We start from the raw sequence: 27,612 nt of genomic DNA, 5'->3' as shown, positions 1-27,612 counted from the left end.
GTAAATTTCAATAACTCTCTGGGACTAAAGTCACGATTTTGCTTTTGTTTTTAATTATAGTTGAGTCAGTTTTAATTCATATAAACTGCTACTTCCGTTTTTCTATAAAAGTTTTGGTCGTATTTGTACTATTTTATATCATCATCATCATCATCATCATCATAGGTATTCTGCCTTTATTGGCAGGTCACTTGCCGCAGCTGAGAAGCTTCCATGCTCCACGGTCCTCCGCTAACCTCTTCGTCTTCGCGTATGATCCTTCTGTTTTAATATCATCCATTAATTGTAGTCTCCTTCGCCCCCTCCCTCTCTTTACCGCCACCATACCCTCTATGACGTCCCTCATGATACAATCTCTTCTTAGGCAATGTACCAACCAGTTTCTCTTCCTCTTCCTAATAATATTTAAAAGTGTTCTTTCCTCCCCCACCATTTCTAACACTCTGATTCGTTTTCCGCTCGACCCAACTAATTTCCATTCTTCTCCACACCCACATTTTCATCACCTTTACGTAATGTCCACGTTTCCGCCCCATACAGTAGAACACTCCACACGAAGCATTTTATGAGTCTTTTTCTCAACTCTTTGTTCAAGGTCCCACAAATCAGACTTTTCTTCCTCCTAAAGGCTTCTTTCGCCATTCCTATCTTTGCTTTTATTTCACGTTCGCATTTCATGTCATTACTAAGAATACTACCCAGATATCGAAAACTATCCACTTGTTCTATTTTCTTCCTTCCTAGTTTAATATTTGACAGACCCCTTCGTTCCAATCACCATGGCTTTTGTCTTTCTAACATTTATTTTCACCCCACATTCTTCAAAGCCCTTTCTTATTTTTCTTACATTTTATTGATTTTCTTTTCAGATTTTGCAACAAGCGCCATATCGTCTGTAAATCTTATGCATCTAATCATTCTATCTCCTACCGAAATGCCATCATCTTATAGGCTCTTTTTCACTATCTCTTCTAGTAGACATTAAATAGTGTTTGCGAGAGGCAGCATCCTTGTCGAACTCCCCTTCCAATTGCACTCTCTTCCGTCAGTTCTTCCCCTATCCTAACACTTAACTTGTTGGTTCATGTATAAGTATAGAGATACATAATGTGTATAGATGTTTTGACGCGATAGCTCAGTGGTAGAGCGTTTATCTCTGATACATGGGGTCCTTATTTCGATCCCATGTCGTACCAAGTGACAAATACCATGTACGTAGGGTTTCTTGTGGTTCTCCCGTTTCCTCCCATTTTTTTTTTTTTTTTTTCATTACACCATTTCATTCCTTGCTCATCATCACCATTTCCTTTAGCTAATACAGCATAACCATGGGACTTAAAACTTAAGGATTTCATTCCATTTCAAGATGATGTGACAATATGTATGAAAATAAAAGCAAATTTAGTAGAAATAAAATGCTAAAGAGAAATTGTCAACTTGGTGAGGAAAACTCGGCTGCGGGGGAGGAGGAGGCTAATTTCACGAGAATTTCATGGAGCCATGAAGGTCTTATGAAGAATCAGATAAAAGTAAGGACTTTCTTTTAATAGATCCTGTAGGAACCCTGAACTTAGAAAGCTTGTAGAACAGAAAGCGTTAAATTATTAAAATTCTAAGTCAAACTATATTGGAAGAAAAGAGTGTTATGTGCTTGTCTAAGTGGTACTCGGAAATGCAGTTCTTAGTGTATATTTTCAACCTAAGTTCGCCGTATGTGAGTTTATACAGATATTTGAAATCAATGATTTTATGGTGACAGGTAGTTGAATATGTAATGTTTGTGTTTTGTCATCTCACTTGTGTGAGATATTCTAAAACATATTGTCGCAAGGAAGAAGTTTAGAATTGAATTTAGTCTTGATAGATTTGTAGGTACTTCTATTGTCCAATTAGGTGAACAATATTCCATTCTGAAGAAATTATTACCGTGCAAAACATTGCTAAACAAGAGAAGTTCCATATTTCTGTTAATCTTTACAGAAGTAGTCCTAATGTACAATCCTTATGCAGTAAGGACCTCAGAGCTTACTAATGTTGAAATCGGATATTAGATGGACCAGGGAATTGTATAGTTCATTTTAAACCCCATAAAATCACTCCATAACAACTCCAGCAGTGAGAGTTGGCGCATCGTTATCTTTGAAAAGTAGGATATTGATCCGACATATCTGGATTTTTTTTTTTTTATTTATTTATTATACAAAATTTAAACATTAAGGAAAGTAACATAACTACTATACGTACATGGTGATATTGTTGACAGTTTCAATACTAAATAGTTTAAAAAGCATTACATATTCGATTCAAATCTGATTTTGAGTTAATACTAGAATAAATGAAAATTGAAAACAAAATTGTGTAGAGCAAGTTAACTTCATAACTGAGAATGGCAAGTAACTCCATCTTCCATATCTTTGGAAGTAGCATGAGAAATATCACAGAGTTCACAAAACTTTGTTTACAAACTCTTCAGTCAAAAGTGTTTATAAATTCCGGTTTATTTCAAATAACAAAGAAGAAGAAAAAAAAAACTTCTTCCGTTTTTGAAGAAGGGAATGAACTTAAAATGCTGACCGCATTACCGTGCTGTATTGCTAAACTAATTCGCTCAAATAAAAATTTTGCACTTCTCGGATCTCCCGTCTTGAGATTTAATTTCGACCCAATTTCCTTTAGGAACTCCCTAGCTTCCCGGCTAAAAACTCCCATAGTTTCTGTAGCAAAGGCGATGAACATATGATCTTTTATTAATTTTGAATATTTCGTGTGTTTACGCTTACAGGCTGCCTCAGCAGCATTTCCTGCCTCTTTACATGATGAAGGTAAATGAGAAGGTGCAAAAGTGTCAACACATGTGACGTCCCATACCAGTCGTTACCCCATTTTGCAAGGGGTTAATGTTACTCCATCTGGTCGTTTCCCATCATCTCACGACATTCCAGATGGTTCTAAAATACTTCGGATATCAATACTGGCAAGTGTTCGTCTTATTATATTATTTAGCTCTCCACGACGAGAAATTCGATCTCCACTTCTAGAACAGCTTAGGGGCATGTAAGCTCTTTTTTCATCAACCTGTTCTTGACATGTACATTTGAAACTGTGACAGATATTTAAGCCGAGACGTAGAGCGACACAAATTTGAAACTTGTTGTTGTCCAAGAAAGTTCCAAAATTTTTTGACTGTAGCCTGTAGCCATGCACCAGATTATTTTCTTTGTAAGGATTTAAAACGGGCTATATCCGATGTATTTTCAGGGACCAATTCTTTATCAATTATTGCTGTTAATATAATTTTATCTCAATTCTGTTGTAAGTCCAACAGAGCGGGAGTCTCATTATTGTATATACCATTCCATATCTCCAATCCCTCCATCAGGTGATGAATTTCCACTTTGTCAACTGGAATGTTTAGTATGTTGGAGACAAGTGGCTTCACTCCAAAACATGAGGACAGGAAAGCAGGAAAGCTGGAAGCTGGTTAAATTTGCGACTTTTCTTACGCTTAAACCTCCTAAGCGAATTGGTAAGCTTGCTTGAGCACTGATTTTCATTCAAAGAATAAATGATGATAGATTGTAGTGCATGTTTCAAGCAATTATCAAGCTGAAGTACCTTGGAAGGAATGGACCATGTGGGAGTAGTGCGTAAAAAGTAGATAAGTTTCGGTATTCTCAGGCAATTCGTAAGTAAAAAAAAAAAAAAAAAAAAAAAAGGCGATATGCGCTGGTAAAGTCTTCTGACGCAGAGTTATTATTTTTTTTATCTATTTAAATCCTCATCAAAATTTTCCTCATATCCATCCTCAAGGAAAGGTGATTCCAAGAGAGAGAATTCATTTCTAATTACCGTCCGTATCCCAGGTAACAATTCTTGAAACTGGGATTCGACGAGTTTGTTTGTGTTCCCAGATGTGAAAAAAAGTTCACATTTAGACAGGTTTACTTCAAGACCAAGTTTTTTTTTTTCTTCTTCTATTAGAGTCTTCATGTCGTGGTAAACTAACTGTGGAGAACCACCTAAGGTACCGTCATCCAAGTAGAAGATATTTAGTTGAGACGATAAAGTACAAACTATTGGGTGGATGGCCAAACTAAAAAGCATTGGACCAGCTGGATCACCTTGTTGACAACCAAGTTGTGATGGAATCGTTCGTTCGCCAAAAAGTAGGATTGACGGTTGAGTATAACTTTGCCAAAAGAATGAATATAATTGAGGCAGTACTTCTTTAACTTGTTGTAGCATAAAGTCTCTTTCTACAGAATTGAAAGCATTTTTGAAATCGATCTTGAGAAAGACGTTATTAGAATTCTTATGTGCTTGTATGTAACTGCAAGTGGCATGTGTAATAGCTTCGTTTCCTTTTTTAGTCGCAAATCCAAGTTGGCGAGGTTGTAAATAAGAGGTGCATTTGGCATACACAGAAGAAACTGCTGCCTTAGATGCTAAACGTCTAAATGTACATCCAACAGCTATAAGTTTAGGTCCTCTATCCTTCTTTCAAAGCGAAGGACAACTGGATTATGCACATTGTCAATAAAATGTCCTCTGTCAATATGGTCCACGTCAAAGATGATAGAGTTCGAAGCTTAAGCTTCTTTGGCCATCCAGCACACATCAACATGACTGATTGTTAGAAAAAAGAAACGGTGAAAGAGGTCTCATTGGACCATATTTCGCGTTTCCATTTATTGGTGATGAGCTCGACGTATTTTCGGCACCATTTCCGTCGCACTAAAGCACTTGGCGATGATCAACGGTTTGAGAGCGGATGTTCAGATTAGGCAATTAGCATCAGTCTTTAATTGTTGCATGAGACTGTTCCAGATGCAGATCGAGTTCCTTGGTTCCTTTTGCCTCATTCGTTGGTGACATTCATCTTCAATGACGGCAGTCTCGTGTCACTGTGGCTTTCCTCCTGTCCACGACTACTTTTCACCGATTACGTTTCGCTATGGGTTCTGTAGCCATCATCAACTTGGACACTGTTCCTCCCAACATACCTAACCAGAGATGATTTCAGAGGAAGGGGGGATTTGAAAGTGAAAGTTGTACTGCAAAAATGGTGGTAGTTCAAGTTGAGCACGATAGGAGAAATGCTCTGGGGAAATTTCTTCCCCAGATCACCCCCCTGCAATTATCAGAGCACTTGAAGCACTTTCCTCGTTAGATGCACTTGCGCCAACCCTTTGAAAGTGAGAAGAGGCCTTACTTCGCATCACCACCGTCTGTCAGCGGCAATACACGCCTCCGTTTCCACCGTTCCCCTCCTCCTGATGTAACACAAACGATCACTTCACACACTTAAAGTACCAGGCGCTTCAGATGCATCTTTAATCTACCACTTTCATCTTTATTTATTTACTAGCTGAGAAGCCCATTTGCAGAGAGATAATAGGAAAATATTTCAACCCCCTTTTCTTCCATATAATGTGCTTCTTAATGCATTTTAAGTGTAATATAAATAATACTCGTGGCATAAATTTTGAACTCTCCTATCCCTCTTAGAATGTACCCTTTAAACGAAGTAACATAATAAAAACCTAGCTTCGTGTGGGTACTATATTCCAAAAATTCATTTCAGATGGTTGGGCCGTTTTCCCGTGATTTGATACCGCACAGATCAGTTGGATTTTTATTTATTAGATTTATATAGATTTCCTGATATGCTCTGCAACTCCGTCATTCCTCAATGTTGAAAAATTCCCTCGAATGTATATTCTTCATGTACGAGGTGTGATCAAAACGTACGGTGAATGTAGTTACACAGTGCCGCCTATCGACGTTTTATTCATTTCAACAAGTAAACCCGATAGCGTGAACCTTTGGGATAGTTAATTTCGAGTTTGAACGAATTGACATGTCAGTTGACTTCTAGGGGCAGAAGAGTGAGGACGTGGTAAGAGTATCTGTCGCGCGTCAACATTAAGCTTTATTTTAAGCTGCACAAAAATGCCGAAGAAGCTCGCAAAATGTTAAAATCAGTATATGGCGATGAGGCGGTGACATTGAAGACTGTTTACAAGAGGCATGAGCGATTCAAAAGTGGCAAGGAGTCGGTTGAAAAAAGCAACGATCGAGACGTCCTCCGACGTCAAGAGGAGATTGAAACGTGCAAAAGGCAGTATAAATGATTCGTTCAAAAAGGCGAATGACTATTAGAGAGCTTTCTGAAGAACAAAACATCTCGTATGGGTCCGTGAAGACCATTTTTACCGCCAATTAAATGGGAAATGACTTCCTCCTTCATCACGAAAACGTACATTCCACACATTGCTTTTGATGTGCGAGTTTTTTTGAGCGGATAAAGTATTTCTGTCTGTACACATCCGCCTCACTCACCAGATTTAGCACCATGCGACGTCTGGCTATTCCCAAAAATTAAAACCCCACGACAGAACAGCTGAACGCTCTTCCAATAGAAGCGTCCCAGAAATGCTTCCAGTCACGGATTCAACGTTGGGATAAGTGCATTGCTAGCCAAGGACAGTACTTTGAAGAGCATTAAATCAAATTCCATGTAAGATTATTACCGTGTTTCTAATAAAATTATTCGCCTATTTTTTAATCACTTGTCGTAATAGCCTTTGTAATATGTTTTCAAAAGAAAGTGTTCACCTTCAACACGAACAGCAACAGAAGGCATTAGTTTTGAAAGTTTTTAACAGATTGAAAGAAACAAGAAAAAGGTTTTAAAAAAATATTAAAAGATATTATGCCTTTCTGCTTGGCAAAAGAGGAACTGACAATTTCTCTTCTTTCTTGTAGGTATCTCAAGATATGGCTACAACTTCATTGCCAAGATACATTGAAGTGCTCGAAGCCGTGGCTTTGAACAACGAACCAAATGGCATAACTGTATCATTTCAGTGGGAAAATAAGACATACAGTTCACTTTTTAAGCCTAAGCTTTGCCATAAACAACTAGTTCACACCCTTTCACCTCCAGCCGAAGTTTTGATAAGTGTATGGAAGCTCCCAGAACAGAATTGGAACGCATTGACTGAAAAGTTCTACATCACAGATTTGTGGTTGAAATCCGAGACAAAGTTGAACTTACCAGAACCGATTGTAGAAATACTCGGATGCGTGATTAGTATTTCGGCAAAAATAATCGTTATAAGGTTGGAATCATTCAATGAATCTGTGGTTTATGAGTTGAAGAACTTCCCTGGCTCAGCTCTTTTATGCTGTGGCGACTTCGTGATCGTACGAGCATTATTCGTACGAATGTCGAGGGATTGTTTCCTTCCTTTGGAGGTGTATTGGGATCCAGAATTTTGTAAGGATAAAACATTAGCGTTTTACAACACTCGTTTGACGCTTCCTGATAAAGCACAAAACGTAATAGCGAATATCTCGAAACATAATTATCGCGATACTTTTCCAGTGCGGAATGTGCCAAGCGTAGTGTATGTGGTCGGCGAGAAAACTTACCAAGTGTATGTTGCTGCTTTTGACTGCGCAGTTAAAATTAGCAAGGGTTCAGTGTATTCTCGCGATTCAGGTCACAAAACTAAAGGCTTGCAATTTGGAGATTGGGTCGAATCTTGGATTTTTAGGTTCGTTCCAGTTGAAAACTTGAGAAGCCCTGAGCCGGTACATGTTGTATGTATGTGGAGTCCTGAAACAGAACGAGAAGTGGAGAAGTTTCTTGATATATTCACAATAAAGAAAGAAGTTTCCACATCACCAAGAGTCTCGACTGAATCCTCAACACCTGGTGGTGCAGGAAGAGTACAAAATCCTGTGAGACGCAATCAGGCTCAACTGACGGAAGTGACAGATGATGCAGGAGTGTTTTGTGCCTTGTCACGTCTATACCATTTTACACGTAGTCAGTTTACAATGTTCGGAATTCCGCTGGTCGATATCAAGTTAACATCTTTGCTTTCTTCAGGTGAGTACCATTCTTGAGTTACATAGAAGCAGCGTAACCTATATAATTCTGAAACGTAAGTATGACAAAAAATCACAGAAACTGGCACATTTTAATATTATTTGCTGCACTTGCACAGTTGCAAAATTGCATTTGAGTGTCCATTAAAGCTTATAGGGACGTAACCCTTTGGAGTGCCATTGTATCAGTGACGCGATGAAGGTAGTTCCCTAACTGATTGTTTGTAGAAGCCCATACATGCACCAAAATCTGTATTGTTTTGGTTTCACCTGTTCTTGGAAGGACTACTGAATATGTGTTTCTTCGTGGTACAAGCATTGGTATGGCGATGACGTGGGAGAAAAGGGGAAATTTCTGTTGCCTCACTATTTTTATTTCATTGTTTTGTGACATCATAATCCCTGTAGTAAAGCTTAAGTATCTTTCTACATGTTTGTAAGGGTTGCATAATGGATTGTCCGATATGGGAAAGAATACATGGGTTCCCCTCCATCCTTTCCCTCCTTTTATTTGTTTTGTATTTTTAACAATAGAAGCTATTTCATTTACAATTTTTTTCTTTTGCTTTTAGTTTTCGGAGGATGTACTAAAATATCGCTTTTGCTTAGGCAACCCGAATATGAAGACTGAGGGATATGACGTCACAGGTAAAAAGCGAACAAGCATGTTGCTTCCATATGACTTACACGTGACTGAAATAATTGTTTTGTGATTATTACTCCGAGAGTTAAGTGTTATAAGCAGGATGCATATTTGTGTGAGTTTCTGATGTATACAAAGCATGCAAAAATTTACTTCGCTTTGAGAGTACATTAGGGTTGGCGTACTCATACCAGGGGTCGCCAGTCTTACAAACAACGATTTTTTCAGAGAAATTTCCTGAATCTTTCCACATTTTCTTTTCTTCGTACTCATTGCGGCGTGGGCATGACGATATTGGAAAGTATCCTTTATTATGACATACTAACTGAAATTCAGATGGATAGTACGGTTTGCAGAAATTTTTATTTTACATCATATTTTTTTCTCAGTTTGCATACGATATTCTGTATATTCAAACAGAAACGAAATATTTTTCTCACGTCACTATTTTGGATATGGACATTGTATTACGAACAAACGTTACCTATACGCGGGCGTATTTTTCAGGGTATATTAAGGCTGCATAATCTCACCCGGAACCCTGGACCCAAACTTGCAAAGAGGTTCTTCTTTCTTTCTTCAGAGAAATTTTCCTTTCTTCCTAGATCACCATATTGCATTTGATAGCCTACTTTATTCTGAAGAGAATGACATACTAATCATGAAATTCGCATGAATACTGTTGAAACAATAGCTATTTAAATAAAGTGTCAAAAATTGCTTGAAAAAACCCCCTACTTCAACGGGTTAAATGCGGGTCTTGATGTCAGCACATGGTACAGCCATCTTCCGAAAAGTAACCTTAATTATGCTCAATACTCTTTTCCTATAGCAATACCTTGAAGTATGGTGCACTGTTTACAAGTAGTGTGTCCGTAACTATTAGAAGTATGTATTTCCGTTAGAAAACAAAAAGCGATAGAGACAATGTTAGTTAACAGCCTATTTTTACACATAAATAAATAAACAGAAAAAAAAACTTCCAACAAATGACGCACTTTTTAACACCATTAAAAAGAGTCTTTCTGAAATTTCTCAAAAACTATGCATGCTATTTATCAACTGATCATTAGGTTCATTTAGTGTCATTTTATCAACTGATCATTAGGTTCAATTTAGTGTCATTTTATCAGCTGATGATTAGATTCAATTTAGTGTCATTTATCAACTGATCATTAAGTTCTATTTAGTGTCTTTATCAGCTAATCATTAGGTTCAACTTAGTTTCATTTATCGACTGATCATTAGGTTCAATTTAGTGTCTTTTATCAACTGATCATTAGGTTCAATTTAGTGTCATTTAACAACTGATCATTAAGTTCTATTTAGTGTCTTTATCAGCTAATCATTAGGTTCAACTTAGTTTCATTTATCGACTGATCATTAGGTTCAATTTAGTGTCTTTTATCAACTGATCATTAGGTTCAATTTAGTGTCATTTAACAACTGATCATTAAGTTCTATTTAGTGTCTTTATCAGCTAATCATTAGGTTCAACTTAGTTTCATTTATCGACTGATCATTAGGTTCAATTTAGTGTCTTTTATCAACTGATCATTAGGTTCAATTTAGTGTCATTTAACAACTGATCATTAAGTTCTATTTAGTGTCTTTATCAGCTAATCATTAGGTTCAACTTAGTTTCATTTATCGACTGATCATTAGGTTCAATTTAGTGTCTTTTATCAACTGATCATTAGGTTCAATTTAGTGTCATTTATCAACTGATCATTAGGTTCAATTTAGTTTCTTTATCAGCTAATCATTAGGTTCAACTTAGTTTCATTTATCGACTGATCATTAGGTTCAATTTAGTGTCTTTTATCAACTGATCATTAGGTTCAATTTAGTGTCATTTAACAACTGATCATTAAGTTCTATTTAGTGTCTTTATCAGCTAATCATTAGGTTCAACTTAGTTTCATTTATCGACTGATCATTAGGTTCAATTTAGTGTCTTTTATCAACTGATCATTAGGTTCAATTTAGTGTCATTTAACAACTGATCATTAAGTTCTATTTAGTGTCTTTATCAGCTAATCATTAGGTTCAACTTAGTTTCATTTATCGACTGATCATTAGGTTCAATTTAGTGTCTTTTATCAACTGATCATTAGGTTCAATTTAGTGTCATTTAACAACTGATCATTAAGTTCTATTTAGTGTCTTTATCAGCTAATCATTAGGTTCAACTTAGTTTCATTTATCGACTGATCATTAGGTTCAATTTAGTGTCTTTTATCAACTGATCATTAGGTTCAATTTAGTGTCATTTAACAACTGATCATTAAGTTCTATTTAGTGTCTTTATCAGCTAATCATTAGGTTCAACTTAGTTTCATTTATCGACTGATCATTAGGTTCAATTTAGTGTCTTTTATCAACTGATCATTAGGTTCAATTTAGTGTCATTTAACAACTGATCATTAAGTTCTATTTAGTGTCTTTATCAGCTAATCATTAGGTTCAACTTAGTTTCATTTATCGACTGATCATTAGGTTCAATTTAGTGTCTTTTATCAACTGATCATTAGGTTCAATTTAGTGTCATTTAACAACTGATCATTAAGTTCTATTTAGTGTCTTTATCAGCTAATCATTAGGTTCAACTTAGTTTCATTTATCGACTGATCATTAGGTTCAATTTAGTGTCTTTTATCAACTGATCATTAGGTTCAATTTAGTGTCATTTAACAACTGATCATTAAGTTCTATTTAGTGTCTTTATCAGCTAATCATTAGGTTCAACTTAGTTTCATTTATCGACTGATCATTAGGTTCAATTTAGTGTCTTTTATCAACTGATCATTAGGTTCAATTTAGTGTCATTTAACAACTGATCATTAAGTTCTATTTAGTGTCTTTATCAGCTAATCATTAGGTTCAACTTAGTTTCATTTATCGACTGATCATTAGGTTCAATTTAGTGTCTTTTATCAACTGATCATTAGGTTCAATTTAGTGTCATTTAACAACTGATCATTAAGTTCTATTTAGTGTCTTTATCAGCTAATCATTAGGTTCAACTTAGTTTCATTTATCGACTGATCATTAGGTTCAATTTAGTGTCTTTTATCAACTGATCATTAGGTTCAATTTAGTGTCATTTAACAACTGATCATTAAGTTCTATTTAGTGTCTTTATCAGCTAATCATTAGGTTCAACTTAGTTTCATTTATCGACTGATCATTAGGTTCAATTTAGTGTCTTTTATCAACTGATCATTAGGTTCAATTTAGTGTCATTTAACAACTGATCATTAAGTTCTATTTAGTGTCTTTATCAGCTAATCATTAGGTTCAACTTAGTTTCATTTATCGACTGATCATTAGGTTCAATTTAGTGTCTTTTATCAACTGATCATTAGGTTCAATTTAGTGTCATTTAACAACTGATCATTAAGTTCTATTTAGTGTCTTTATCAGCTAATCATTAGGTTCAACATAGTTTCATTTATCGACTGATCATTAGGTTCAATTTAGTGTCATTTATCAACTGATCATTAGGTTCAATTTAGTGTCATTTATCAACTGATCATTAGGTTCAATTTAGTGTCATTTATCAACTGATATACGTATCGACTTCGAACGTTATTTTAGTTTAACTAGAAATTAAAAGAGTTAATGACAATTTTTGGGTATATCTCATTCACCATTCTGTGTATTATCATTTTGATAGTGCCGTAATTAACTTGATGATAGTATTCTTCAGTACCTGTTTCATCTTAATAAATGGCGTGGTTCTTGTACAGCAGACGTTTTAGGTTTACAGACGTTTTTCTTGTTGTTTTCTTCAACAGTACGAGTGGTGATCAGAAAGTAAAGTTACAAAGCCTGCAGTGAAACGTGTCTATATTATTCATACAACCTATACAGCCAACAGATAGTACATACATTAGGCTTTTGTTTCGACATAGTCTCAGTGTCGGTTGAGGCACTTGAATGAGTTTGAAAACTCTTTCCTGGAATATATATATATATATATATATATATATATCCTTTTGTGTTCAGCCACATTGTTACAAAGTGTTTCACCACGCCTGAAGCGAAGCGACGGCCTCCTAGGTGCTCCTTCAAGTGGAGGAACAGGTCAAAGTCGCTTGGAGCGAGGTACAGGTTGTAGGGAAGGTGGTCGATGATGTCCTAGCTAAACTGCTTCAAAAGGGTGGTGGTATTTTGGGTTGTATGCGGGCGCGCATTGACGTGAAAGAGGATGACTATCGGTGAGAAGTCCTGGCCGTTTCCTCCTGATCGCTTAGCGCAGTTGTGTCAAGGTCTCAAAGTATTGGTGAACCTCAGCCGCAGTTACGTGTTTCGCCCACAGAAATCGAATAACAGCGGACTTTTTCGCGAGACCAGTTTTTCAGATGAGTCGCCTGCGTTTTGTGTTTACCCACAACTAGCGCCCTAGGTGGCGGGTGGCAAAAAGTTCACAGTTGCCAACTCCATGTATTAAAATTACCGCACACTTCATTTCTCTATCACAGACAGAACTCCAGAAATTATTGGTCTTGTAATCTTTGTTTCTGATCCTCCGTCGTACATATAAATTTTTACACTTCTGCGTATCATTTTGTTTAGCCGATTAGTGTATGTCTCATGTTTGAACAATATTTTTTTCTCTTGAAACACTGTAAACACTAATAATCTAGAGGGAGCCGCGGTGGCTCAGTGGTAGAGCGTTCACCTCTGGTGCTTGGGGTCCCGGGTTCGATCCCAGCCTCCGCCAAGTGAACTTTGTTGTGGACAAACACCGTGTGCGTGGGTTTTCTAGGGGTTCTCCCGTTTTCTCCCACTTTCTTCATTCCACCATTTCACCCATCTCTCATAATCACCGTCTCCTTTAGCCTAACCGGCATAACCGTGGGACGTAAAACTCAAAGATTTCATTTCATTTCATTTCACTAATAATCTAGAATTGTAGAATGATTTCTAAAGTGGTTACTGCTCCTAGGCTGCTTGCTATTTCGATTTGTCTATTTTTTATGGTACGACATTAGAAGAATATAATCTCTTCTCAGATCGCTAACGTTCTTAGTGTAATGATATGCAATGCACCCATGCAAGCTTCAGTGGTCAATTTTGAGAGGTTCCCTTCTAACAGTGATTGAGACACATGAATAGAAGTACCCAGGTGCGTCAAATAATATAAAAGTTCACTAAAGTTTACATTTCTCACTAAAATTATTCGAAAACTTCCTACAGCGGAAGGGAAGGTGAGTGGATGAATTGGCTTCCCTTATCGTTTATCGATTTAAACTCTTAAGAACTCCAAACCAGTGGATTCTCTAGAGTTCAAAGTTGTTTTACCACTGGTTCCACAATACCATTGGCTGCATACACTGGACTCACTTGGTGGATAGAATGTGTGATATTCCCCGTCAATTCACTCCTCTTGCTTAACCATTTGTAACAATTGAAGCGCTTAGAGGATAAATTTGTTATGTTACATTTTTGAAATGTTGCATTCTGGCGGTTCATGCACGTGTTATATGTTAATCATGCCACGTAACACCTTATTTAGTGAGTCCTCGTCTGGGTGCAGCCATTTAGAAAGGATGAAGGCGGTATGTTAAGGGACAAAGTTGTGAAGGTCAATTTTCCTATCATAATCAATTTGTTACATAATACTTTTATTCTCTAAGCGGTTCAATTTTCTTTGAAAATGGTTAGGGGACAAATCCCGCGAAGTGGCATAATGCATACACAAAATAAGAAGTTTGAAAATTTTGCATAGAAGATAGCTTTCATCTTTCCAAGGGTTTGTGACTGGGGCACTAGAATGTGTTTTTCAAGTATCTGAGAGTGCTAAATGAAACCTTCGCTTATTTCCACACAAATTCCTGTTACTCTTTTACAACCTAGTGTCTATCGGTAATCTCCTGAGTATCTATAGATTCTATAATTCTTGAAATTGGTGCTCAATTACTCAGACTACGTGCACTGTATCACAACCCCTGTTGCTCATAGACATCCAAGCGACTATTCGTAAACTCCTGAGTAGCAATATATTCTGTCACTCTTGAAATTGGTCCTAAACCACTCAGAGCTGCATGGACTATATCACAATTCCTGTTGCTCATTGACAACCAAGCGTCTATTTGTAAATTCCTGAGTGCAATATATATATTCTACCACTCTTGAAATCAGTGCTTAGCCACTCAGACTACATGGACTGTACTACAACTACTGTTGTTCTAAGAAAACTCAGTGTTTATCCGTAATCTCCTCAATAGCCAAAGAACAATGCAGATTCTCCTTGAGTTGCAATATGAAACCCTTCCTCAACTCCAGTATTTCTCCCACTAACTACCGTCTCAGTCACTTCTTGGAATTGAAGATCTTCCCTGAGTATAAACCGATGCAGTATGTGTTTGAGAACTCTCAGTCTATAGCCGTAATCTCCTAAGTAGCCAAACAACAATGCAGATTCTCCTTGAGTTGCAGTATGAAACCCTTCCTCAACTCCAGTATTTCTTCCACTGACTACCGTCTCAGTCACTTCTTGGAATTGAAGATCTTCCCTGAGTATAAGCCGATGCAGTATGTGTTTGAGAACTCTCAGTCTTTATCCGTAATCTCCTAAGTAGCCAAAGAACAATCCAGATTCTCCTTGAGTTGCAGTATGAAACCCTTCCTCAACTCCAGTATTTCTCCCACTGACTACCGTCTCAGTCACTTCTTGGAATTGAAGATCTTCCCTGAGTATAAGCCAATGCAGTATGTGTTTGAGAACTCTCAGTCTTTATCCGTAATCTCCTAAGTAGCCAAAGAACAATGCAGATTCTCCTTGAGTTGCAGTATGAAACCCTTCCTCAACTCCAGTATTTCTTCCACTGACTACCGTCTCAGTCACTTCTTGGAATTGAAGATCTTCCCTGAGTATAAGCCGATGCAGTATGTGTTTGAGAACTCTCAGTCTTTATCCGTAATCTCCTAAGTAGCCAAAGAACAATGCAGATTCTCCTTGAGTTGCAATATGAAACCCTTCCTCAACTCCAGTATTTCTTCCACTGACTACCGTCTCAGTCACTTCTTGGAATTGAAGATCTTCCCTGAGTATAAGCCGATGCAGTATATGTTTGAGAACTCTCAGTCTTTATCCGTAATCTCCTGAGTAGCCAAAGGACAATGAAGATTCTCCTTGAGTTGCAATATGAAACCCTTCCTCAACTCCAGTATCTCTTTCACTGACTACCGTCTCAGTCACTTCTTTGAATTGAAGATCTTCCCTGAGTATAAGCCGATGCAGTATGTGTTTGAGAACTCTCAGTCTTTATCCGTAATCTCCTAAGTAGCCAAAGAACAATGCAGATTCTCCTTGAGTTGCAGTATGAAACCCTTCCTCAACTCCAGTATTTCTCCCACTGACTACCGTCTCAGTCACTTCTTTGAATTGAAGATCTTCCCTGAGTATAAGCCGGTGCAGTATGTGTTTGAGAACTCTCAGTCTTTATCCGTAATCTCCTAAGTAGCCAAAGAACAATGCAGATTCTCCTTGAGTTGCAGTATGAAACCCTTCCTCAACTCCAGTATTTCTCCCACTGACTACCGTCTCAGTCACTTCTTGGAATTGAAGATCTTCCCTGAGTATAAGCCGATGCAGTATGTGTTTGAGAACTCTCAGTCTTTATCCGTAATCTCCTAAGTAGCCAAAGAACAATGCAGATTCTCCCTGAGTTGCAGTATGAAACCCTTCCTCAACTCCAGTATTTCTCCCACTGACTACCGTCTCAGTCACTTCTTGGAATTGAAGATCTTCCCTGAGTATAAGCCGATGCAGTATATGTTTGAGAACTCTCAGTCTTTATCTGTAATCTCCTAAGTAGCCAAAGAACAATGCAGATTCTCCTTGAGTTGCAGTATGAAACCCTTCCTCAACTCCAGTATTTCTCCCACTGACTACCGTCTCAGTCACTTCTTGGAATTGAAGATCTTCCCTGAGTATAAGCCGATGCAGTATGTGTTTGAGAACTCTCAGTCTTTATCCGTAATCTCCTGAGTAGCCAAAGGACAATGAAGATTCTCCTTGAGTTGCAATATGAAACCCTTCCTCAACTCCAGTATTTCTTCCACTGACTACCGTCTCAGTCACTTCTTTGAATTGAAGATCTTCCCTGAGTATAAGCCGATGCAGTATGTGTTTGAGAACTCTCAGTCTTTATCCGTAATCTCCTAAGTAGCCAAAGAACAATGCAGATTCTCCTTGAGTTGCAGTATGAAACCCTTCCTCAACTCCAGTATTTCTCCCACTGACTACCGTCTCAGTCACTTCTTGGAATTGAAGATCTTCCCTGAGTATAAGCCGATGCAGTATGTGTTTGAGAACTCTCAGTCTTTATCCGTAATCTCCTAAGTAGCCAAAGAACAATGCAGATTCTCCTTGAGTTGCAGTATGAAACCCTTCCTCAACTCCAGTATTTCTCCCACTGACTACCGTCTCAGTCACTTCTTGGAATTGAAGATCTTCCCTGAGTATAAGCCGATGCAGTATGTGTTTGAGAACTCTCAGTCTTTATCCGTAATCTCCTGAGTAGCCAAAGGACAATGAAGATTCTCCTTGAGTTGCAATATGAAACCCTTCCTCAACTCCAGTATCTCTTTCACTGACTACCGTCTCAGTCACTTCTTGGAATTGAAGATCTTCCCTGAGTATAAGCCGATGCAGTATGTGTTTGAGAACTCTCAGTCTTTATCGGTAATCTCCTGAGTAACCAAAGGACAATGAAGATTCTCCTTGAGTTGCAATATGAAACCCTTCCTCAACTCCAGTATTTCTCCCACTGACTACCGTCTCAGTCACTTCTTTGAATTGAAGATCTTCCCTGAGTATAAGCCGATGCAGTATGTGTTTGAGAACTCTCAGTCTTTATCCGTAATCTCCTGAGTAGCCAAAGGACAATGAAGATTCTCCTTGAGTTGCAGTATGAAACCCTTCCTCAACTCCAGTATCTCTTTCACTGACTACCGTCTCAGTCACTTCTTGGAATTGAAGATCTTCCCTGAGTATAAGCCTATGCAGTATATGTTTGAGAACTCTCAGTCTTTATCCGTAATCTCCTGAGTAGCCAAAGGACAATGAAGATTCTCCTTGAGTTGCAATATAAAACCCTTCCTCAACTCCAGTACCTCTTTCACTGACTACCGTCTCAGTCACTTCTTGGAATTGAAGATCTTCCCTGAGTATAAGCCGATGCAGTATATGTTTGAGAACTCTCAGTCTTTATCCGTAATCTCCTGAGTAGCCAAAGAACAATGCAGATTCTCCTTGAGTTGCAATATGAAACCCTTCCTCAACTCCAGTATTTCTCCCACTGACTACCGTCTCAGTCACTTCTTTGAATTGAAGATCTTCCCTGAGTATAAGCCGATGCAGTATGTGTTTGAGAACTCTCAGTCTTTATCTGTAATCTCCTAAGTAGCCAAAGAACAATGCAGATTCTCCTTGAGTTGCAATATGAAACCCTTCCTCAACTCCAGTATTTCTCCCACTGACTACCGTCTCAGTCACTTCTTGGAATTGAAAATCTTCCCTGAGTATAAGCCGATGCAGTATATGTTTGAGAACTCTCAGTCTTTATCCGTAATCTCCTTAGTAGCCAACGGACAATGAAGATTCTCCTTGAGTTGCAATATGAAACCCTTCCTCAACTCCAGTATCTCTTTCACTGACTACCGTCTCAGTCACTTCTTGGAATTGAAGATCTTCCCTGAGTATAAGCCGATGCAGTATTTGTTTGAGAACTCTCAGTCTTTATCCGTAATCTCCTAAGTAGCCAAAGAACAATGCAGATTCTCCTTGAGTTGCAATATGAAACCCTTCCTCAACTCCAGTATTTCTCCCACTGACTACCGTCTCAGTCACTTCTTGGAATTGAAGATCTTCCCTGAGTATAAGCCGATGCAGTATGTGTTTGAGAACTCTCAGTCTTTAGCCGTAATCTCCTAAGTAGCCAAAGAACAATGCAGATTCTCCTTGAGTTGCAATATGAAACCCTTCCTCAACTCCAGTATTTCTCCCACTGACTACCGTCTCAGTCACTTCTTTGAATTGAAGATCTTCCCTGAGTATAAGCCGATGCAGTATGTGTTTGAGAACTCTCAGTCTTTATCCGTAATCTCCTAAGTAGCCAAAGAACAATGCAGATTCTCCTTGAGTTGCAGTATGAAACCCTTCCTCAACTCCAGTATTTCTCCCACTGACTACCGTCTCAGTAACTTCTTGGAATTGAAGATCTTCCCTGAGTATAAGCCGATGCAGTATGTGTTTGAGAACTCTCAGTCTTTATCTGTAATCTCCTAAGTAGCCAAAGAACAATGCAGATTCTCCTTGAGTTGCAGTATGAAACCCTTCCTCAACTCCAGTATTTCTCCCACTGACTACCGTCTCAGTCACTTCTTTGAATTGAAGATCTTCCCTGAGTATAAGCCGATGCAGTATGTGTTTGAGAACTCTCAGTCTTTATCCGTAATCTCCTGAGTAGCCAAAGGACAATGAAGATTCTCCTTGAGTTGCAATATGAAACCCTTCCTCAACTCCAGTATTTCTCCCACTGACTACCGTCTCAGTCACTTCTTGGAATTGAAGATCTTCCCTGAGTATAAGCCGATGCAGTATATGTTTGAGAACTCTCAGTCTTTATCTGTAATCTCCTAAGTAGCCAAAGAACAATGCAGATTCTCCTTGAGTTGCAGTATGAAACCCTTCCTCAACTCCAGTATTTCTCCCACTGACTACCGTCTCAGTCACTTCTTGGAATTGAAGATCTTCCCTGAGTATAAGCCGATGCAGTATGTGTTTGAGAACTCTCAGTCTTTATCCGTAATCTCCTGAGTAGCCAAAGGACAATGAAGATTCTCCTTGAGTTGCAATATGAAACCCTTCCTCAACTCCAGTATTTCTTCCACTGACTACCGTCTCAGTCACTTCTTGGAATTGAAGATCTTCCCTGAGTATAAGCCGATGCAGTATGTGTTTGAGAACTCTCAGTCTTTATCCGTAATCTCCTAAGTAGCCAAAGAACAATGCAGATTCTCCTTGAGTTGCAATATGAAACCCTTCCTCAACTCCAGTATTTCTCCCACTGACTACCGTCTCAGTCACTTCTTGGAATTGAAGATCTTCCCTGAGTATAAGCCGATGCAGTATGTGTTTGAGAACTCTCAGTCTTTATCCGTAATCTCCTAAGTAGCCAAAGAACAATGCAGATTCTCCTTGAGTTGCAATATGAAACCCTTCCTCAACTCCAGTATTTCTCCCACTGACTACCGTCTCAGTAACTTCTTGGAATTGAAGATCTTCCCTGAGTATAAGCCGATGCAGTATGTGTTTGAGAACTCTCAGTCTTTATCCGTAATCTCCTAAGTAGCCAAAGAACAATGCAGATTCTCCTTGAGTTGCAGTATGAAACCCTTCCTCAACTCCAGTATTTCTCCCACTGACTACCGTCTCAGTCACTTCTTGGAATTGAAGATCTTCCCTGAGTATAAGCCGATGCAGTATGTGTTTGAGAACTCTCAGTCTTTATCCGTAATCTCCTGAGTAGCCAAAGGACAATGAAGATTTTCCTTGAGTTGCAATATGAAACCCTTCCTCAACTCCAGTATTTCTCCCACTGACTACCGTCTCAGTCACTTCTTGGAATTGAAGATCTTCCCTGAGTATAAGCCGATGCAGTATATGTTTGAGAACTCTCAGTCTTTATCCGTAATCTCCTGAGTAGCCAAATGACAATAAAGATTCTCCTTGAGTTGCAATATGAAACCCTTCCTCAACTCCAGTATCTCTTTTACTGAGTACCGTCTCAGTCACTTCTTTGAATTGAAGATCTTCCCTGAGTATAAGCCGATGCAGTATGTGTTTGAGAACTCTCAGTCTTTATCAGTAATCTCCTGAGTAGCCAAAGGACAATGAAGATTCTCCTTGAGTTGCAATATGAAACCCTTCCTCAACTCCAGTATTTCTCCCACTGACTACCGTCTCAGTCACTTCTTTGAATTGAAGATCTTCCCTGAGTATAAGCCGATGCAGTATGTGTTTGAGAACTCTCAGTCTTTATCCGTAATCTCCTGAGTAGCCAAAGGACAATGAAGATTCTCCTTGAGTTGCAATATGAAACCCTTCCTCAACTCCAGTATTTCTCCCACTGACTACCGTCTCAGTCACTTCTTGGAATTGAAGATCTTCCCTGAGTATAAGCCGATGCAGTATGTGTTTGAGAACTCTCAGTCTTTATCCGTAATCTCCTGAGTAGCCAACGGACAATGAAGATTCTCCTTGAGTTGCAATATGAAACCCTTCCTCAACTCCAGTATCTCTTTCACTGACTACCGTCTCAGTCACTTCTTGGAATTGAAGATCTTCCCTGAGTATAAGCCGATGCAGTATGTGTTTGAGAACTCTCAGTCTTTATCCGTAATCTCCTGAGTAACCAAAGGACAATGAAGATTCTCCTTGAGTTGCAATATGAAACCCTTCCTCAACTCCAGTATTTCTCCCACTGACTACCGTCTCAGTCACTTCTTGGAATTGAAGATCTTCCCTGAGTATAAGCCGATGCAGTATGTGTTTGAGAACTCTCAGTCTTTATCCGTAATCTCCTGAGTAACCAAAGGACAATGAAGATTCTCCTTGAGTTGCAATATGAAACCCTTCCTCAACTCCAGTATTTCTCCCACTGACTACCGTCTCAGTCACTTTTTGGAATTGAAGATCTTCCCTGAGTATAAGCCGATGCAGTATGTGTTTGAGAACTCTCAGTCTTTATCCGTAATCTCCTGAGTAGCCAAAGAACACTGCAGATTCTCCTTGAGTTTCAATATGAAACCCTTCCTCAACTCCAGTATTTCTCCCACTGACTACCGTCTCAGTCACTTCTTTGAATTGAAAATCTTCCCTGAGTATAAGCCGATGCAGTATGTGTTTGAGAACTCTCAGTCTTTATCTGTAATCTCCTAAGTAGCCAAAGAACAATGCAGATTCTCCTTGAGTTGCAATATGAAACCCTTCCTCAACTCCAGTATTTCTCCCACTGACTACCGTCTCAGTCACTTCTTGGAATTGAAGATCTTCCCTGAGTATAAGCCGATGCAGTATATGTTTGAGAACTCTCAGTCTTTATCCGTAATCTCCTGAGTAGCCAAAAAACAATGAAGATTCTTCTTGAGTTGCAATATGAAACCCTTCCTCAACTCCAGTATCTCTTTCACTGACTACCGTCTCAGTCACTTCTTGGAATTGAAGATCTTCCCTGAGTATAAGCCGATGCAGTATGTGTTTGAGAACTCTCAGTCTTTATCCGTAATCTCCTGAGTAGCCAAAGGACAATGAAGATTCTCCTTGAGTTGCAATATGAAACCCTTCCTCAACTCCAGTATTTCTCCCACTGACTACCGTCTCAGTCACTTCTTTGAATTGAAAATCTTCCCTGAGTATAAGCCGGTGCAGTATGTGTTTGAGAACTCTCAGTCTTTATCTGTAATCTCCTAAGTAGCCAAAGAACAATGCAGATTCTCCTTGAGTTGCAGTATGAAACCCTTCCTCAACTCCAGTATTTCTCCCACTGACTACCGTCTCAGTCACTTCTTGGAATTGAAGATCTTCCCTGAGTATAAGCCGATGCAACATGTGTTTGAGGACTTCTTCGTTTCGCTTCGGAGACTCCAGACTTTTTTAGTCAGGGAATTTAATCTTTGGCTGCACGGTGGCAAAAGAGTGTGGTTGAAAATAGCGATTCTTTCCATTATCCACGTTTTGTAGTTTATGGTTTTTAACATCTGGAAATGACGCACCTGGGCGACATTTCATTCTTACCAATCTAATATAAACATTTTTCATTTAAGTGTTTTAAACATTGTAGTACTAAACACGTTTAATAAACGCATAAGACTTGAGGTAGCGGGAAATGGTTTAGAAGCCGAGCTCCCCTTTCCCCCTGTTGCTACTCTATAAACTTCCCTTAACCTTAGAACTCTACGAGGTATTTTCCAGAAACCACAAGCTACTGGAGGTGTTTTTAATGATTGGTTTTGTATCAGTGTGCAAGAAATACATTTTAGATCATTTAGTTTTCGCACAATGCCAAGAAACACTGTCGGAATAATACATTTTTTCTGACAATTTAGTGGTAATGCAGCAGTCTGCAAGTTGAAGACCTGGCTTCAGTTTTCATCGAATTGAATGTCGAGATATTTGGTTTTCACTTACATTTATGCCGTCTAATGACCAATTAAATTACGAACATTAGATCGTATTAAACAGCTACAAATTTCGAGATAGAAGTGATTTTGGAACTCTAAAGGTATGAAGTGTTTAATTATTTTTATTCTTAAAACAAGAGCAAGTTAGTGAATACATCCTTCAGACATTACCAAGTTTTATTTTAAACTATGTTGTGTCTGGTTGCATAACTCCTGAAAATAATATTAGTTGTCACATAAGGGGAAAATAATATCAGTCGGAGAAATGAAATTATTTTTTATGAGACCTACATGAATATTGCCATTTATCTTTAATTAATTAAAAAAAGTTTCATCGTGCTCTAAGTTTCCTTATAGAATTCGTTGCACCATTGCCAGAGGAGTCTGAAACGTGAATATTTAGAATAATTCCTTGACCCGATTACTATAGACCCCATAATTCTCGAGCTATGAAATTTTAAAGTATATTCCGTCGTTTTCGGCAGCTTATGATTTTCGAAGGAGGCATAATCCGCCCTTTGTATACTAGACAGTTTTTGTTTCTTTAGAGGTGTCCTAGAAGATAGCTATCTTCGTTATCGGCATTATATATTAAATTTATCAATAGATACATCCACACATTTCTACCTAGATAACTTTGAAGTACAGAAAATTTAGCAGTGCTAGCTAATAGCAACTTGGAATAAGGTCTCTTAAAATAAGATAATTTACAAGATCGTTTCCTTCGTAGATTTCCAATATTGTTCATTGTCTTGCCTTGTTCTCAAAAATTAGAAACAAATGGTGTAAAATTTAGTGACTAGTTACTCTGTACAATATTTGAAGATTTTTTTTTTTTTTTTAATTTTAACGTTCCTCGTGGCTAAGGAGATGTTATAATGGTGGACTAAAGAAAGTGGAAGGAAATGGGAGAACACGGTGTTTGTCTGCCACAGAGCTCACTTAGTACAAGCTGGAATCGAACCAGGGATCCTAGGCACCAGAGATGAACGATCTATCACTAAAGCACTGCAGCTCGCGTAAAGTATTCACATGTTTATATAAGTATTGTGTACTTCAGTGTTAGGATTTGATTTTGATTTGATTTTCAGTTTAACGTCCCTTTGAGTAGCAAGGCTAGATGAGCTACAGCTTTACATAAAATCCGAACTACATGAGCTCTCGTATGAAATCGAACCCGGGTCTCCCACGCGAAAGGTGCGTATGCTAACCGCTTAGCTACAAGGGAGCTCCATTGATTATCTAGGATTATGTACACCACTGCTAGTCAAATAGCGATAGACAAATCTGGTTCCTTTCGTTGGTTTTAACGTCCCTTTCAGCAGCGAGACTATATGAGACGGGACCTACTGATTAACGTGGAATCCGAACCACATGAGCTCCCGCAGGGAATCGAACCCGGGTCTCCCACGCTGGTTCCTTTCCTATGAAACACAGAAACAAATAATCGATTCCACCCGAGGGAGAACGGTAGGTCAGTGGTAGAGCGTTCACCTCTAGTGCTGTCCCTGGTTCAATCTCAGCTCGCACCAAGTGGACTTCGTGGTGGACAAACACCATGTTCGTAGGTTTTCTCGCGGTTCTCCCATTTCCTCCCAATTTTTTCATTCCACCATTTCACTCATGTCTCATCATCACCGTCTCCTTAAGCTTACCCGGCCTAACCGTGGGACCTAAGACTTAAAGAATTCACTTCATCTTCATCTTTTGCAAATGAGAGAATGATTATCGTGCATACTGAATTTTTAGTATTACAAAATAAATAGTTTCTTCTCGAAAACTAAGCATGAGGATTTGCACTAACCCACATCATCATGTTCAAATCAATGTGATCTATCAATTTTTAGACCGAACTTTTTCTGTTGAACGCTAATCACATTGTAGAATCTACATATTACTTTGTATGTAGCTTGGAATCTATGTATTTCTTTGTATGTAGCTTAGAATCTATGTATTTTTTTGTATGTAGCTTAGAATCAGTGTATTTCTTTTGTATGTAGCTTAGAATCTACGTATTTCTTTGTATGTAGCTTAGAATCTACGTATTTCTTTGTATGTAGCTTAGAATTTATGTATTTCTTTGTATGTAGCTTAGAATCTATGTATTTCTTTGTATGTAGCTTAGAATTTTTGTATTTCTTTGTATGTAGCTTAGAATCTATGTATTTCTTAGTATGTAGCTTAGAATTTATGTATTTCTTTGCATGTAGTTTGACTAAAACACCGTAGTTATGATTAAGTGTAAAAACGTTACGACTCTTCTCGGGCTCAAAATTACTGACGGACCACCAAACAAAACTAAAAGTGGTGGACGGAATATTGATATGCTAATGTGAACACACGTTGATGGGTTCTGGTCTCTAGGCTGTTAATACAGTAGGAGTAAATGTATATAAAGAAATAGAAGGAGCATCGGATTGTCTCTACAATTTCAGTGTTCAGTGTTCAGCAGATAACGTTCCGATATTTCGGATAAGTGTGCGAAATTTTTTTTTTTTTTTCGAGAATCAGAGAGGATTCTTATAAATTTCATGACTAATACTGAAGTACAAGCATGTCAAAAACCTTTTGCTTAACGTATGAAGCGAGCTTCCTCGTGGTTAAGCGGTTAGCTTACGGGTTTTTCGCGTGGGAGACCCGGGTTCGGTTCACGGCAAAAGCTCATGTGGCTCGGATTCAACGTTAAGGGGTAGGTCCACGTCTCATATAACCTCACTGCTGAAAGAGACGCTAAATTGAACATAAAATCAAATTACGTGAAAGTATGTATTAAGCCTCTTTGATCCTCGAAAAAGGATACTCCTAACTTATCCGAAATATCGGAAAGTTTTTATTATTATTATTATTATTATTATTATTATTATTATTATTATTATTATTATTATTATTATTATTATTATTATTATTATTATTATTATTTTTAGTTCTAGAAATATAAGTAAGTAATACCTAATCTTGAAAGATGTTCCGTACATTCTATCAATCAATACATGATTATCTTTGTTAAAATATATAAATGTTAAGGGCTGAAAGTATTGGAAAAGTTAAATGTGCGTAAATATTATTTATGTTTTTCCTTTAGTGATTAATCTGTTTTTCAACCATAGTTGGATGGAAGACCTGCATGTTAAAATTATTTGATATTTTTCACTAATGTTTGTAATCTGAAGATATTGGAAAAAATAATTGTCGTTAAAGCAAAGGCCTTCAGGGAATTAAACAGGATACATAAGTATCGGAACGTATATAACTAATTTGGATATTATTAAAAACTACTATAAGCAAGAAGCTGCATAATTAATATTTGTTTTTAAGATTATAGAATTAGCTGTTGAAGTTCTTTTGTACGATAGATATTATGTTCCGTCGTATATAAGTATTTTTAACTGCAAGTACAGTTTTAAGTGCTTGACATACTAAAAATAATACAAAATTTACCATTTTCCTTTTGCATGTTTTTCTTAAGTGAAAGGAGATAATGAAATGCAACTTACCAGAATCCTAGATAATGTTCTTCTATAACAGAAAATGTGAACCTCAAGAATTTTCAGTGTTGCTATCCATAGAAATTACAGTGTTGCCAGAATAACATTTCCCCCAAAATCTAAGTTAAGGCAGCGACTAGAGAAACGAACTCAACTGCCTTTGATTGTGTATCATTTTGTTTTGATATCTTGTGAACTACTTTTTAAATAACATTATTATTAAATTTTAATAACTGTATGTTAAAACTATTTTGATTATTAGAAACTAAATACAAGTATTAGTTAAAAGTAGTTTACTTGATTCCAAGATAACATGGTACGTAATCAAGTGCAGTTGAGTTGCTTCCTGTAGTCCCTGCCTTAACTTAGATTTTGGGGAAAATGTTATTCTGACAACAATGACAATTCTCCAGGTTCATATTTTCTGTTGTAGGTGGTAAGTTGTATTTCATTATCTCGTTTCACTTTACTAAACAATTCCTAATTTTTCCAGTGTTGGCCAGAATCACAGAAGCAGCTCTTTTTAATTTTTCTTTAAACTATATTCTTAAGAGAAAAAAAGGACTAATAAATTAATTTTCAGAAAAGTTGCAAGAATGAAATTGTTTTACGTAAATATTAAGATCATGAAAATTTATTAATACTACCATCTTCGAACGTTTATCTATCGTTTAGTGTGGGGTCCAAACCATACAAGCTTCCACTGGTAATCGAATCAAGGTATTTCGCAGCAAAGCTGTAAATGTTTACTCTTTATGCGGTAATTAATCATAAAACGGTTGAGTCAAGTGATTTCGTCACTTCTGCTCCTAACCTCAGTGCGGGGATCTAAAATTCATATTTTCAGTTCCGAACAGTACTTCCGGTAGGTAAAGAAGGCATAGATTTTATGTTTATGTAGACATATTTGCCTCTCTTCTTTTTCTTTTATGTATTTGCTCTGTAAACTCCTCTGCTTCAGAACCTTTATAAATAATAATAAGAAGAAGAAGTAAAAGGCCAGCTGCTGTGATGTGGAAAGTTTCATGCCCATTAGTTTGACTTCTAAATATTGTAAGAGTTCTTCCCTTTGAAATGGTAGGTAGAACCAGGTTGAGTAAATCAGAGTCCGGAATCGACTCCCACTACCGGTTTTTATTATAAAAAATCCTCTAATAAAAGAACAGTATTTACAGAAATACTACAATACAATTTTCACTTATGCAAGGTTGGAAAGGCTAGCCCAAGACCTTTCAGCCTTAGGGCAGGATTCTCTACAGAGCTCAGGGCAAGCTACGTGGAATGGCATAGGAAATCCCAATATTCCGCAGCTAGCAGCGAGGGGCTTAGATCACAGAGCCCCGAAGCAGGCTAAGCAACTAAGGTTGGGATTCTAACAGCTCCGAG

General features: G+C 37.8%; 1 protein-coding gene across 5 annotated transcripts in view; it reads left to right on the top strand.

Annotated features, from left to right (window-relative positions):
* The window catches only part of LOC145675705 (uncharacterized), a 110,771-nt gene that overhangs the window by 12,724 nt on the left and 70,435 nt on the right, over window positions 1-27,612 (top strand). For 3 of the 5 annotated variants that reach the window (XM_081746319.1, XM_081746318.1, XM_081746317.1), the window contains exon 2: window positions 6,769-7,900. In XM_081746319.1, coding sequence (XP_081602445.1) covers window positions 6,781-7,900 — 1,120 coding nt within the window. In that variant the 5' untranslated portion in view covers window positions 6,769-6,780. Of the gene's footprint in view, window positions 1-6,768; window positions 7,901-8,471; window positions 8,548-27,612 lie in introns of those variants that run through there. The other 2 variants (XM_081746320.1, XM_081746321.1) reach the window with 2 other exon arrangements.

Source organism: Thermobia domestica, chromosome 18, assembly GCF_964235325.1.
Source record: "Thermobia domestica chromosome 18, izTheDome1.hap1.1, whole genome shotgun sequence".
Lineage (NCBI taxonomy): Eukaryota > Metazoa > Arthropoda > Insecta > Zygentoma > Lepismatidae > Thermobia > Thermobia domestica.
This window is presented reverse-complemented; position numbering and strand designations above follow the sequence as displayed.